This window comes from Camarhynchus parvulus, chromosome 2 (genome assembly GCF_901933205.1).
Source record: "Camarhynchus parvulus chromosome 2, STF_HiC, whole genome shotgun sequence".
NCBI classification, from domain to species: domain Eukaryota; kingdom Metazoa; phylum Chordata; class Aves; order Passeriformes; family Thraupidae; genus Camarhynchus; species Camarhynchus parvulus.
In genome coordinates this window covers 124,477,997-124,493,955 of record NC_044572.1, presented here as the reverse complement: position 1 = coordinate 124,493,955, position 15,959 = coordinate 124,477,997, and the positions used below count along the sequence as shown (strand labels likewise).

Here is a 15,959-nt window from a genome sequence, read left to right as displayed (position 1 = left end):
CCTTGTTCAAATAACTTTCCTTATCTGGTTATCATCCAGCCCTCATATTACTAATTTATTCTAATTCAATTTAATAGAAAATTCAGCTATGTTAAACAAGTTTATTTGTACATCTGTAACAGGATTTTCCTGTCCCTTTCCATAACTTGACTGCTGACATAAATTCGTTAGTTCTATTCATTTCAGAATGCAAAGCTCTCAGGACAGAGAAAAAGTAATTTTCATCAAGAAGTTTCACAATAATGCACTGTTTGTGCCTAAGACGTTCTGGGTCAAAATCCCAAGTAAATTTTCTCAGTCACCTACTCATTATTGTGTGGTGACTCTTGCCAATTAGAATAATTCATAGAACCAATTTCCTTAATAAGAAGTACCACTTTTACAAATTCATTATTTTTGCCAAACCGTACTGATAACAACTGTATTTCACACATAAAAAAGAGCAAATTAGGAAGGAAAAAAGAAAATCTCACCTTGCTTATTCTTTATATTCCTTGATATATTAGGAACTGAGGTATGAATATGCTATCAGGACAATGTGCAGAAAAATCAAAGTATTTTAAGATTAAACAGTTGAAACTGAATATTGAGTAAACCATTTCTGTTATTATTAAAATATTCAAACAATCCAAGTAATTATTGGTCACTTAATTTCCTTTGCAACAAATTCACTTCCCTGCTACAGAAAGCACAAAAGTACACAGAGCAGCGCAAAGGCATTTCCTTGTACAAAATGCTTGGCATATTACAGATGCCACAAGAAATACTTTAAAAGTCTAGCAACAGTAATCATAGTAATAACAGATCTATTGCCTTAGGAAAACACAGTTTAAAAAATCTGGTCAGACCAGTGTGTAAGAAGCTGTAAGTAATGCACTGATGGCATTACATGGCCTATTGCTTGGAGAACGCTGCTCCGGGAAACATCTTCTAATAATGCCGTCCCACAGACTGACTTTGCTGCCTTGCTTTTATCACTTGAGTTCTTTTATTTCACTCCTGTATATGACTTTTCCTGATGAAGTTTGAAAGCAATCTCCCCTTGAATACAACTGAAATTATTTAATCTGCTTTTCTCTTGAACCCAAAAGGTAGCAGTTAAAATATAAAACTTAAAATTACTGTTCAACAACTGTGATAAAAGAACAGTCCATGTAACACAAATTCTTCAGTTTCTACAAACAATCAGAAAAATAGATTTCCACAGCCTGCAACACTGAAAATGACCAAGCCATATTGATTCTTTATGGCTTGTTACAGCCAAAACATTGGCTACACCTCACCTTTTCCCGATGTAGCCATTACACTCTTGAGGCTGGAGATGAGCAATACTGTTCAGAGGTGCAGTGAAAGACTTCTGAATCCTACCAAACATCTTTCTGTACTGCACATTACTACTGTATATATTTGACAGTAAGTCTAGTAATGGACTCCAGAGCTTATCATTGACAGCCTACATAGGTAATTAAAAATAGTTTCCAGAGGTAAAAGTTGCATTATGTAACAACTAGATTTTACTTAAGCATTCATGACAAAGCTCTACAAGAGAAAAATATTACTTTTTTTCTTTTGTTTATTTGGAATTCAGATGAACAATGTTTACAGTATTATGTGGGAAACCTGCAATCTTAGTTATTAATAAGAGACTTCTCTAAATAACACTGTTACAGTTTGATTTGGCATGATTTCAAGGACAAATAAAAGCCATTCTTTTGCTTCTGTATAACATCTGACACATCATTGGGCTATTTTAGATTCATTACATGAAAGATAACCTCATCTATTAGATGAGCCCTCCTATACTACACTAAATTTACTAAACTAGAGTCTATGAAAAAATAGTCATTTTTTCTTCACAAGAGAAATCATGTTCACTACAGTGGAGTTACAAATAAGTATAAAGTTTTCAGAAGTGATCTGTTTAACAAATAAGCAGTTTATAGGGCTAAATATTTTGCAGCACCTAGGTAACATATCATATGTTAAACATTCTGTCATTTCCAAAATCCTGGAAATATGCTGAGATGGAACATCAGCAAACAAACTCACTAGTCCTGCAGGCACCATCGGCAGGTGGTATTTCAAACAGAAGGGAAAGAGAAAGCAGCATTTCAATGGTGTTAACAAATCCTTACCTAGTGGCTGCCCTGCAATGATCCTGGCATTCTCTCCTGCCACCGCGGCCCTGGCATGCCTCTCGCTCATGTACTGTACGAAGGCATAACCTTTATGCACCGAGCAGCCCACGATCTTCCCGTACTTTGCAAAGATTGCTTCGATGTCACCTTTTTTGACAATAGCTGTGTTCAGATTACCGATGAAGACTCTGGAATTGATGGACTTTGGGTCGTTCTTATTGGTGACATTGCTCGTCTGTGTTTTGCCAGTCATGGTTGGATCACTTGGCTTTAAACCTTAAATAAAGAACAAAGAGAATTATGTTTCTAAGCATACAGTTACCCTGACTTTGGATGATTTTTCCAGCAATAATTCACTTTTAATTTTTCACTTTGGGTGAATCTCGACTCAGAAGAAGCAAACTATCGATAAAATCAACATAGCACATTTTAAAATACTGCTGAAAAGTAAAATTTAAACTTATTTTTATAGATGTGGAATATACCAATACATCACTTAATATAATGCTGTGATAGCAGAGCTTTACTGTAATCATATGTGGATTTCTGCTTAGAAATTCAATATTGACTTTTTAAGTACTTAGCCATCTAGAAACTGCAAAGCAAGAGAATGAATCATTATCTACTGTCAAAGAAACGAACATTCAAGGCCACGTAGAGAGCAAACTCTTAAAATGAAAAACAACTCTGCTTTTGTTTGATGTCAGTTAGAGCGCATTTCTCACCAGTTAAATATCGCTGTGAGGTGTGCAAGGCAGGTAACATACAATTCTTTACTGCAATCAATATGTTTCTATCAGAACAATTTTCCCTGTAAATTCAGTACCAAAAAAGAAGTGAGAAAAGACAGCAGCTTATGTTCTGAGAATTAAAAAGTAGTAAAATAAACCACTTTAACTCTAGGAACACAGATTTTCTTGCTTCTTTGCTCTTTTATCTGAGGTTACAAGTAGAAATGCATCCTGGTAAATCTCTGATGGGAATAACCACATTATTTCTGGGAAAGATTTGGTAAAAGAAGAAAAAAACCCCAACAGTTCTTGTGTTCATCTCGCCTGACCCCTCTGAAGTGCATGTGATTTTCATAATTTATATGCAAACTCTGCCTGCCAGCAGGTCTCTCTATTTACATATTTACATCAATTTACTTAGATGGAAATGAAATAAAAGAAATTGTCCAACATCTGCACTGTGTTCTCTTTAGCTTTAGTAGACCACAGAAATGTAAAAAATATGCATAGCTTTAAGTAGAGAAAACTTATTTTGTAAGAAAAAGGTCATTTAGGCAGCAGTAAAATATAGGCCATGTCTTACAGCCAAGAACTATGCTACTATTTTTTAACCTGTTCATACTTTTGATTAGATCCGAGTAACAACTCAGGCAAGAAGAGAATCCAGTTATATAATTTTCACAGTTAAAACTCCGTTCATTTTGCAGAATGAGAAGGTACAATAACTTCTATTCCGAGCATCTAAATCGGAAGTTTTGTATTTTAAATCAGTAGCTACCATACATGAAGATAGAAAAAGGAACCATTGTCACTGAACTCCACAGAATACCTGCTGAACAAAACAGCCACAGTCACAGCCATCAGCACTTTGATTGCCTCCATCCCAGAGGATCCAAACCCCACCTTCCAGCCAAGAACTTACAAGAGAGAAGTATGGACAGTCCTCCTAAGTCTCAGCAAACAACCTGCTTTATTAAATGAATGCAGCAGAGCTGCCAGTCAAACAGCTTTCACTTGATTAACAACTCGTCATGGCAAGTTTATGTCACAGCATTTAGAGAAATCACTGAAGAAAATAAGAAAAAGGGTGCTTTTCTCTAAGTTTACTTATTTTTAAATACATTGTGGGAACATAATGTACTGCATACATAAACAAATTTCATCCTGGAAAACAAGGAAAACTGTCTTGAATGCAAACCTCTGACCTTTATCATCAGAAAAATTCAATACTGTATATTTCTAGATTGCTGTGCAGATTGTGCATGTTTGAAATTATATTTGTATATAGCTAACCTGAATATTGTGAACATTCAAAGTCGTGTGGTTGGTACTGTAATATTATGAAGGCAAATTATTTACAAAATGTAAATATAATGCACACTAAGATCCACATTGCCATAAAGTAGACTTCTGATATTTACTGGGACACAGGAAGTTTAATGCTATCTTACATATACCTGTACTACACAGGAGTCAAAATGACAGTAGCACGGCCGTGCTAGCTTAAAGAGCCCTACTGACCCAAACTGCAGAGGTAACGTGGCAGAGTAACAAAGTATAAGAGTAACAAGGTATAAGAATAACAAGGTTAGTGCAGTTGCTGATGGACAGAGAACAACTGGTATCCCCTGTGCTGCTGAGTTGCGCAACACTTCAAATATCACTCTATTGGGAAAACTTACCATGGAGATTATTGTGTTTATCTTTATGAAGATCCGGGGAAAAAAAGCTGTATCTGTGCTTATACAATTCTTAGCATCTTATCTATCTAGTACCGGATACTATCTACATTGATTGAGCTGGTAGCTGGTTATTTTAGTAAACACACAGAGGTAGTTTATCACAAGTATGACTGGCTTAGAAAGCAGTAGCCTGGAAGGGTACACTTGTCTCTTCCAGGGCTGCATGACTCTTCAGTAAGATGCTTTTAGTGCCTCTGTTTCCACTTTCCAATCTTCAGACCAGCATTTTTTGACCAAGTGCTATGTCTTAATGTTTTTTTTACGTAAGTTCTAACACAACAATGTGACCTCAGTTGGAATATTTAAGCATGACCAACAGACCGTTAAAAAAATCCACAGAGAAAAAAATCTACAGAAAATCTGCCAGAAGTCAAGATTCCCATGAAAAGTATATGCAACAAAACACTTTATTTATCACCACCAACGTTTTCTACCACACACATTACCACCACAATGTTTTCTAAACACTCTACTACACTCTGTATTTCCTCTGTTTTCTAGCCATTTAACATGGGATTTGGTGAACTATTGTTATTTCATAAAATCCTCAGTTTTGCCCAGTTTTTCTATGTACTAATTTAAATAGACTTTGAATAGGACAGTGAATATTTCTCTGTTGTGCTTGTTCTTTGCAATGCAAATTTACAATATTTTTCTGGCACAAAGAAAAGCAGTTGTCTGGTGGATTCTCTCATATTCAAATGAGCAGTCAGGAAAACGTGCTGCAGAAATTCAAAGGGTGTGAATAATACTAACATGAATGATTGAGGTTTGATTGCCTTGCTGGTCACAATACAACTGTGAATATTTCATAAAAATCAAAGATCTGTGGGATCTTCATTACAATGTGAAAGAATTCATGGCAAATTCTACACCTCACTTCCAATATATATCTGTGAATACTGAACTAATACCCATATTCTCTGAGCTATCAGAAAAATCACAAACATTGTACCTCATACAAATGCAGAAATAAATGAAATAGTGAGAGAAACATATCTGAAATAATCTCATTTCCTTGCAGCCTTTAATAAGGTATCTTGCTAATTTCCTATTATTGAAGTGATCCTTTCTGGTAATAAATACCTCCTATATGCCAAGCATATCTTTTAAAAAATGGTTTACAAATAACATTTAGCTGTCAGTGCACTTCATATTTATTCAATGCACTTCATTACATACAGCACTGTTCTATGCAGTAGCTGATTTAATTATTCTACCAAGAAGTAACTAGTTCATCTTGGTATAGTTAAAAAAAAGTTATAAATTAGGCCATTTCCTCTACTACATAGATCTCTAAAACTCTTTCTTAAGCATCAGCACTTGTAATATGTCAAACTGGAATGAAAACACAAGTTACTAAAATGAGATTCCTATCATCCCGGATGCACAACTGAAAAGTTTAAACCAGTCAATTTGAAGTGCAAAAGAGAGAAGTAGAATTTAAGTCTTGGCTTCCTTCACTTTTCCAGCATTTTCTGACAAAGTTTGGCTAAGCACCAGCAGGACAATGCATTACTTTGCGGCTGTGAAACTCATCATCTCACATAAGATGCATATGTGAAGGCACAGCTCCATGCCACAGCTGTTTCCCCTCTGGGGCTGTGCCTGGCACCAAGTGAAGACCACAATCCCTTTCCAGTTGTGCCATGGCCCAGTGCAGGGAAAACACAAAACTTGAATCAAAGAGAAAGAGAACAACTTGTCAAATTCTACATTCCAGTAACTCCCAAGCTTTTCTTTTAGGGAGTAAGGTCAAGGCATGATCATAAAAGTCCTGTTGGACTTCTGCTCCCTGTGCTGCTTTATGCACTTTAACAATGATTCTTCACACAGTAAAATGCAATATATGCCTTTGAACTGACAACTATTTGGTCAAAATGCAAGAAAAATTTAAAGATATATAAAAGTTTGAGGATATTAGTTAAAGGAATTTTGAAAGTGATTCATTTCAGCGTTTTCCCAATTGTACAACTGTTTCTTATTTTAAAATACTGAGAGGAACCCATGACCTCTAATTAAAATTTCTACCAAATACTGAAATATTGTCTCTGGAATTGTCCTTATGCATTCTCCTATGCTGAATTAACCAACGAGGCTAACCTGTAATGACCCTGTTATAATTAGAAAAATAAGATAAATCTCTTTACGTGACTAGGAAATATTTATATTGGTGACTTGGGTTTTCTCTCTTATTATTTTCTCTTATTTTAATTTTTTCCTAAGATCTATACCTAATTTTGCTTTAAAAAAATTGTCTTCATTAAATTTAGTAATACTTCCAGGAGTTTCTATGTATTTATGTTCTTTCATCTTAGAGCTGTTTCTTTCCTTTCAAGAATAAAACCTTTTAACTAAATAAAGAAAAGTCTACAGATTTGAACAAACTAAATATTACTTGCAGTGTCTTTAGGAAAAAATAGGGTCTACTGAGGAAAAACTGAAATAATAAAATTGAAAATCTTTAAGGAAAAAAATCCTCTCTGAAAATTAAATAAAAGAGTGTTACTTTTATAGAGATTTAATATCAAACTTTCATGTATTTATATTTTTTTACAAAGGAAACAGGAAAAAATCAAACTCACTTTCATTTCCCTTCTCCCACCACCCCCCATCCAAAACAAAAAAAAATTGGTTTGAGATCATATTTAGAGCTAGGTCAGTAAGTAATCAACAACCTGTATTAGATGTGTGTGATAGTAAAAGAGTAAATCTGTGGAGAAACATTTTTAAATATGAAAAGTTCCATCACTCAAAAGTTACTCTAAACACCATTAAATTCCAAATCTTAATTTTTGCTTGTACGCTGAGATTCACAGTGCACATTTGATTATTGTAAATCCTTCTTAAAAAGATAAAGCCCTTAACAGACACAGGGTTGAACACTCATGTTGTTTCCACAATGAAATCCACAGTAGGAGGTACAGACTGTGAGAAATTAATTGCTGGGATATCTGGGGGCCAATCTGAACATTCTGGCAAAAAATCAAACATCATAGTATTGGTCTTTAGATAGACAAAAGGCGGCACTATGTGATGTGATCAGTCTCTGAGCCCAAAACACCTCAGGTTTTGCTCTTTTCAGCATTTCCAAGCAATCTCTGCCCTTCTGCTATCCAGTCTCAGTCAAAAGCTGAACTTTTGTCAATATCAAGGTGCAATTGTTGCTTTAATAGCTGAGATTTTCTGTGATGTGCTGTGTTTGAGATTAAAGAATCAATAATTATTAAAATTTATATAAAGAAAAAAGATTATGCCATAACATATTTTCTTTACTTTTCAATTAACTTTTAGAAACAGTGATAACATTAATATTTTTATAGAGTTGCAGAAAAATGTTAAGATATTTAAGCATTTATGCATCCAATGTCCTACACATAGATTTATCTCGCATTGGTATTTTACTGGTATTTTATGGAGAAAACTCAATATTTATATTAATTGCTTTAATAAGTAGTCATTAAAAGTATTTTATCTCCATTAAATCAATACTTGACAAAACCCCTATAAAATTTTTCATATCTGTTGGAAACATGACTATTGGATATTTCATGATGGCTGTCAGAAATGAGAAGGAGGGAAGAGAGGACAGAAAGCTATCAGATAAAATATATTTTGTCTAGGTGAAATCCTTTCTTCTTTATGTTTTAAATTCATTTTCATTGAATTACTATATCTAGGTCACAGAAATAAAGAAAAAATTTATTCATAAGATGCTTAGTTAAATTCACATCAAAATACTCTGGGCTTTTCCAGTCATCATTAAAATCAAATAATATGCTTCCTCTCTTTCTCTCTCTCTCTCTCTCTTAAAGATATCCTGCCTTTTTATTTATTAATTACTTAATTTGATTTTTTAATTTATTTTTATATGGTTTAGCTTTTTTAATTGCTTCCTTTCAATTACTTTAAAGAAGGGGTTGACACATCTTGTCTGTAACACGGACAATGCTCCCTTCAAGTCGGCGTTTCTGGAGCTGCATAAATGACAATATGCATCAATGTGCCACATCTTGTAGAAAATGAAGCACTGAAAGATAAAATGATATAGCAGATCTCACTTCATCTTCTGCTGTCACTCTTAAAGAGACAAATACTGTCTTCATGGAAGGTGAATAAAACATATCTACTTGGAAAAAAATTTAAATGACTAGGGGTTAACAGTAACATACCAACAAAAATAAACACTTTCAAGGACATATTATTTTACATTAATTGTTTAAGCTTTTGGAACAGTAAGGGGAAGAAATGCACTCTGTCCCAGGAGTAGTACCACCAGCAAGGAGTGGGAGGAAAAAGGAGAAGGTCTGTACAGGTGGATGGAGCGGCACCTTTAGCCTCTTTAACTCATGGTGCTGGAACCTTCTCCCACCTTTAATGGGCTGGAGGAAATGTAACCTGTCAGCACAGAAAAGTAGGGATTTTCTCTCCTATTCACATGCTCTTTGTTCTCAGGATGTAGAAAATAACCCTGTAAAGGTTAGAAAATAACCCTGTGAAGAAATATGTTTCTCTGATAAAATATTTGATGAGTACTCAGGTATGAGCCTCCTTCCTCTACCTTATTTAAACCCTATAAAAGACAAGAATTGATTTATATGTTGTCAAGACACAACGTGATACCACATACCAGTATAACTGTGCAAACCATAGAGAGAAATCAGGAAAAAAATAACCAAAAACCTAAGAATTATTCAGAATTTTAAGTAGGGTTCAATTTGGAGTAAAGATAATGCATTATCTAACTGTGTAATTTCTTAAAGAGATACACTCTTCAAGGGTATATTTAAGAGATTTGGACTTTGAGGTCACTTAACAGATTCCATGATGGGACCTTTGCTATTGTCCCACAGGTAATACTTCACGTTTCAAAATATCTCGAGGAGACAGAGCACAATTTGGACATTTTTATACTAATTATTAAATTAATTAGTAATTAAAATAATGTGTTAAATTTGATACTTTAACATGTCTTCTTTGGATCTATGTGCTGGTTATGTCTATCCAGGAAATGATAATGGAAATTTTTTGTATTGGGATGCATTGCTTTTACTTGCTGTCAGACAGGTTCTTGGAGAAGGAAATGAACAAGTTTGGGGTCTTTTGTTTGTTTTTTTAAGCAAAAGGTAAACTTCACTCCAATATTTTGACCAGATCTATTTGTAGCCAGCTATCTCATCTAAGTCATCATTTATCATTTATGCAGCAAGCTATTTTAATCTTCTCTAATCACTCATTCCTGCTGAATTTTTAATAATTTTTAAAGCATTTCCGAATTTCTATGGTTGTCTCAATCTGTTTTCAGTCTTCAATTTTGGGAGCAGTGGCAGTAAAATGTGCCGGACTGCTGTCTTTCTTGTCACTTGGTTACTTTGTGATACTATGGATCACCTAAAAAAAAAAATCTTAGCTATATTTGCTGTCATGTGTTATTTCCAGCTAATCTTGTGTTCAGTAGAAATGCTTGGTGTCATTTGGCACTGTTCCTCCCTCTGTCTTTGTGCTTTCTCTTCAGCTTCATATCACTGTGAGGATTAAATGAGCCTTGGCAAGTAAGATCATCTCCTACTATTGTTTTTCATATTTCTAACCTTCCTAATAAACTCCATCAATTTTCTCTGCCCTCAAGGGAGTTTACAGTCACAATGTACAACATATTCTGAAATTTTAATTAATGAATTGTTTTAATGATTTAGAATATAAAGCTATTATTTAAAACTGGCTGTAATAAGGGTACCAATATCACGGTCAGATGTTTCCCCAATATCACACTTCTTATTTCAATCCTTCTCTGATACATACTAAGCTGGTTTTGGGACAGATGACATTAAACAGAGCAGAGCTGATATGAAGAAATTTTTCAAATTATTCTTAAGGGAAGTAAATTATTTTGGAAAATTTGTCATGCATTTTTAAAATAAAGACTGTTATTTATTGCTCATGGAAGTGCTATAATCAGCTCAAAGGTAGACAAATTTTGTGCTATTGAAGTCTCTGGCAAAACTTTTGGTAGCATTATTTTTGACTAGCATTTTGCTCCCTTATGTTTCTTCTATTATTTTATAAGAGTTTGAAATTGGATTTGAGGAATGTCATGGTCTAGGCTGTTGAATACCAAACAAGAAGTCAAGAGCTTCCAAATTGTAATTCTAGCTCTGGTACAGACTTGATAAGAGAGCTTGTGCAAGTCACTTAATATCTCCACCTTGTCTTCTTTCTTTGGAAACTGTCAATAATAATGACAATATTCCAGCTCAGTGGGTTGTTGCATGAAAGAAATTTAAAAATGCAAAACACCAGAAAAATGCTGCAGCTCTAGGAAGTGTAACAGAAAATATACAGTTTAATTGAAAGCATAAGAGTTTGTTTTGAGGATTAGTGGTATTCTTGTTTTTCTGATTTTTGTATATTTCTAAGTATTTTCTATTAATGGGTATTTCTTATGTTTTAACCCCCATACTAGCTGATCAAAATAATTATTTGATCTTTCATAATGGTGAGAAGTATTTAAGAATACTTGAATTTAACAATCAGAGTGAAACTGGAATCATATCTTCTGTTGCATTCACTCCATAATTGCCCTCTCACAATCATGTCTTGGGGATTTATGCCAGATGACCACACTGTGCATCTGACTTACAGGAAAACAAGCTACTACTGACAACAAAGTAATTCTGATTTTTGACTCTGCCAGTAACTTTCCCAATATTATGCAGTAAATCACTGACATACTGTGCTTTTGGTTTTTCCATTTCATTCTTTTGCCCTGTTTATTCAGCCTGGCTAGATTTTTGTAGTGGTTGGGTGTTAACTGCATCTTTAAAATAAAACACATCTGCAGACAACATCTGGTAGGCTGCCACATCCCTGCACAGCCTTGCTTTTATTCTTGAGCCTGTACAGTACATCCTGAGTCAGGAACCCAAGGTAGTATGCTACCATTCACCACAAAATAGCTGAATGCTTTTTTAGTCTATCTACAAAGTCTGTTGTCTTTTCACACCCTAAATCTCATGTGCATATATCAAAGTTTAAAATTATAAAGGTAGTCAAAAAACAAGAAATTTCTCACCACTGAGGATATACAAGACATCTGCTATCTCTTTCCTTGATAAACTTTAGTGAAATGTGTGAAATGAATGTGAAAATGTGATTTTGAAATGCAAAATATGAAAATGGGATTTTCCGTGTAGGATAATGAGAATTTCCATCATCTATACATAAAATACGCAGAAAGAAAAACTCATAGAAAATATGAATATGTATCTAATGATGATTTTGTTAGAGTCTTAAGTCTTGTATTTGGATCTGATTCAGCTTTTTTTCCATCACAGTAATTCAACCATGTGCAAAGTTCTTATAAACTAGATCCATAGACTCTTCTTGGCATTTCATAAAAGCAAATTCAAAGCTATCTGTAAAACAATTTTTCTTCTATTATCTGAACATAAAGGCATCTGAAGTTTATTTGCAATTTGGTTTCTGAAACTTACAAGAAAGCTGATGTTCCAAAGAAGTGTTTTCAAGATTTAGTGGCTTGAGATACATAGAATATTTAAGCCTGCCCCAATGCATGCATTAACATGTCTTGCCTACAGACTATTTCAGTTATTTTTCTCTGCTGTGAATATTAAGGACACAATATCCAATTGCAGTAGCTTTCTCAGTGTTTTAACAGATAGTTAAATATTTAGGACTTTCTCTGGGACAGTGGAAATTTTCCTTCAATTTTCTATTGCTGAAAATTAGAATTTGCCATCTTGGTCTCCTGAGTATGTTCCTTAGCTTTTTTTAACAATCATGGTAGCATGGCCACTTCAGGCTCTTAGCTCTATATCTCCCTTCCTAGAATACCTTCAAGAACATTTGACATTTACTTTGTAATTAAATCTGTGTGAATATTCATGCCAAATCTCTAGTAGGTACTTTTAATTAAAAAAAAAATTAATATTTGTCTGTTTGTTTTTCAGTTACATGCTAAGACATGGAAATTAAATAAAAATTAGTATAACAATATTTTCATTGCTACTGAGAGATCACAAAGCCTGCAGTTCCTACATTGTTCCCCATAGCATATAAAATTTCTGCTAGATAGCTTAAGAAAAATGTTAAAAGCAATGTGTTCCAATACTATGTTTCATTGAGAACCCCTGAAATGCTTTTTTAACTTTCCTTTCTAAAATAAATTGTATATACACACAAAAAGTCTTATCTGCTTCCTCTTTAACTTTTTGAAAAAAGTCACATAAAAATTGTATGAGAAGCTTTTTTTCCCAATATTTCTACACTTTTGTAGTCTCAGCAATAACTTTCTGCTGCAGCAAATAGATACAAGTAAGATTTTAATTTAGTTTGGCATAATAGCAATTCTTAGTGGAGCTATGACTTTAGCACACATCTGATTCCCAAACTCAATGTAGTCCCTACTCAGCTAATTATTTTATTTATTTTATGCTCTTTTAGAGACTTGTTTAAACAAACACCATAGAATAGGAATATGCCAAAAATGGTCCCCTAAAAATATTACCCAAATGTCAATCAGCCAGATTAAGGTGGACTTTTGCATGTAAACCATACAAACTCAGCTTTTGGTGTAGCTTTTCTAGTAAAATATTTGAGCAAATTGATTTTCCTGGACAGTGTCTGATTATTTTATTTCAGCAGGTAACTCAGCCTCTGGGATCCAAATCTGTGTACATTTTAATGTTCTATAATTTAGTGCTGGCTGCATACTCCTGGGCTAGGTTAATACTTGGCAAAGTGCTCAGAAAATAAATCAATTTCAATTCAGATATAAGTCTAAAGCATCATGCTCTTTTCTTGTACTGAATTCTTGTATTATAAATGTCATCACCATACCTCTGTAACACCTGTCTTATATATTCTCTGCTTGTCCCCATGTTTCAGTCCATTCACACTATTTCTTACTCGAGTCCACTTTATTTTTTCCATGCCACCCCATCCTTCCTGCCGAGTTTCTTCCTCCTTGAACCTGAGGGAGGAGCACTGATATGTAGGTTGTCACACAGCTTTTATATCTAATTTTTCTCCCTTATTGTGCCTCATAAAAAAGAATCTGGAGTCTTTCAGCTGCATAGCATTTTTTTAAAGACTACAAATAATTATTCTAATAATACTGAGCATGCAGGATATTGGTTTTTCTCCTTACTGTTTTTTCCATACTGTTTTCACACAGTATCTACATATGGGAAGGACCATAAACAAGGAAAATATTTCCACTAAATTTTTAAATTGCAAAGTGGATTAGGATTTATTTTTAAGGCAAAAAATGCAAGCCTGCAAAGAAAATTCTTAGAAACCTCAGTAGCAATCATAAAAATCCAAAATGTTTAACATAAATATAGTTTATTTTTTCTGTCCCCTATCACAGAAAATTGGAAATATTTGAGTAAAAAGAAACCTCCCTATGAATCTTATATTTAAATAATTTATATTATTGATTATACTTGATCTCCAGCATCATGCTGTAGAGCTGTAAAATATCTGATAGAAGTGCAGTAAAAGCTGGTTAGAGCACATAACTTAGAATGAATAATTTATGTCTCAAATTTTATATCCTTTAAAGATTTTTCTATATCTCATGCTGTCATAATACTTAATCTCTGGTCTAATGGATTATATTATTAGAAGGATTAATTATTAAAGTAACTCTTCTTTAAACCACAGTATAGCTTTCATTGATTTAATTGGGAGAGAAATAGGTATAAATTGAAACAAGACATGTTTTGCTACTGCTTTTACAGTATCCCCTTGAACTGAATCTGAACAAGTGTACATTAAGTTTTGATACTCAACAGTTCACAGTAAGTTAGGACTTTTTTTTCTTGTAAATATAGATCAGTTGTGAACAGCTATTTTGTAGCACTTCCATTTAAACATTAAATATTTTAAATATTCTTTAATTTAATCTAGCTCACATAGATTTAATTTTATCTAGTATGTTCAATGTTGTAATTTGCTTCCAATTGACTCTTAGAGTGTTTCTCCCACCAAATTTTTTCAGGGAGCTCACAAATAAACATTCAAAACCATACCAATGAAACTTGTCTATTCACAGCTGAAATGTAAAAAGACCAAAGCAACAGGCAAAGCTAATTATGTGTGCAGGAAATCTATGGAAGAATGTTGCTTATGTTTTTTCACTTGGCTGAAGTGATCAGCTTTGGCAGCTCAAATTGATTATTTTCAGTCTGCATTATCTTATCATCACAACTAATTAAAAGACATGTGATGCTCTTAACTTGGTCTTGTCAACAAATATTAATTATTTTGGAACTAAAATATACTCAGCAGGGAATACACTTGTCTTTTAACACACAAGTCAGTTCCACAATCACTTTACATACAACAGTCCTGGATTTCCAATAGTATTTTTAGTTATTCTAATGTGACTATGCATTCTTATAGTCAATTCAGAAAAAAAACCAAAACAACGACAAAAAAATTCTTACTAAAGAGCACCTTATTGCTTTTCAAAAGTGTATAACTGCTTTATAACACAACATCATTTCCTACATATCTCATTTGTGCAACAGATGAGAACTGTCAAATAAGGAAGAGTGAGCTGGAGTTGAGTAACATAAATCTCATCATCTTTGTTTTTTCTTATTTTTTACCCATGCTTGCCAATTTATATAAGAATTGCTTCTAAAATTATCTGAATTTTCTGTATATTTACAGCTAAAAGGTATTGATTCAATGCTCTTTGTTATTCTATTATTATATTCTTCACTGTAGAAAGGAGCTAGAATCCTTCAGAGAAAGGTGTTTGAGGAAATGGTTGCTATTCCTTTATTTCTCTCACTTTAATCAGTATGTGACTTTCATCCTTATCTTTGATATTTATATAGGGAAACTAAGTGCTATTATCTTCTATAAAAGTAAAAGTACCTTCACAATGGAAAAGTTTGTCATGATAAGGAGAAAGATCTGGATGAAATTTTGCCACAAAAATATTTCTCTCTCACAAGTGATTTCCTTAGATGTTTCTGGTAGTTTTTATTGAGCTATTTCTTTTCTGTCAACTCCTCTAAAGCGTATAATAAAAAAGAGTGCAAAGAAATGTGTTTAAGAAAGAGTGGAAAATTGCAGTAATCTCTGTTTTTATATATTGGTAATCTGAAGATAGCAATTTACTATTTGGTGCATGTTTCTCCTTGCTGAATATTTGGAAAGTCCTCAAAACAACCCATCCATTCTGAAAGGCTAAAGTGCTTTCAGAAATTGAGATCTTTATCCAAGATGAATTAGGAGATCTGTGTGCACATATCATCAGAACAACAACAAATTATGTAGATCTGCACTGTTTCTTGCTTTCTTCCTGCAGA

At 33.6% G+C, this 15,959-nt stretch overlaps 1 protein-coding gene across 5 annotated transcripts in view; it reads right to left on the bottom strand.

Moving 5' to 3' along the window:
• The window catches only part of RALYL (RALY RNA binding protein like), a 368,805-nt gene that overhangs the window by 181,482 nt on the left and 171,364 nt on the right, over positions 1–15,959 (bottom strand). For all 5 annotated transcript variants that reach the window (XM_030971294.1, XM_030971296.1, XM_030971292.1 and 2 more), the window contains one exon: positions 2,136–2,414. In XM_030971294.1, coding sequence (XP_030827154.1) covers positions 2,136–2,391 — 256 coding nt within the window. In that variant the 5' untranslated portion in view covers positions 2,392–2,414. The remainder of the gene's footprint in view (positions 1–2,135; positions 2,415–15,959) is intronic.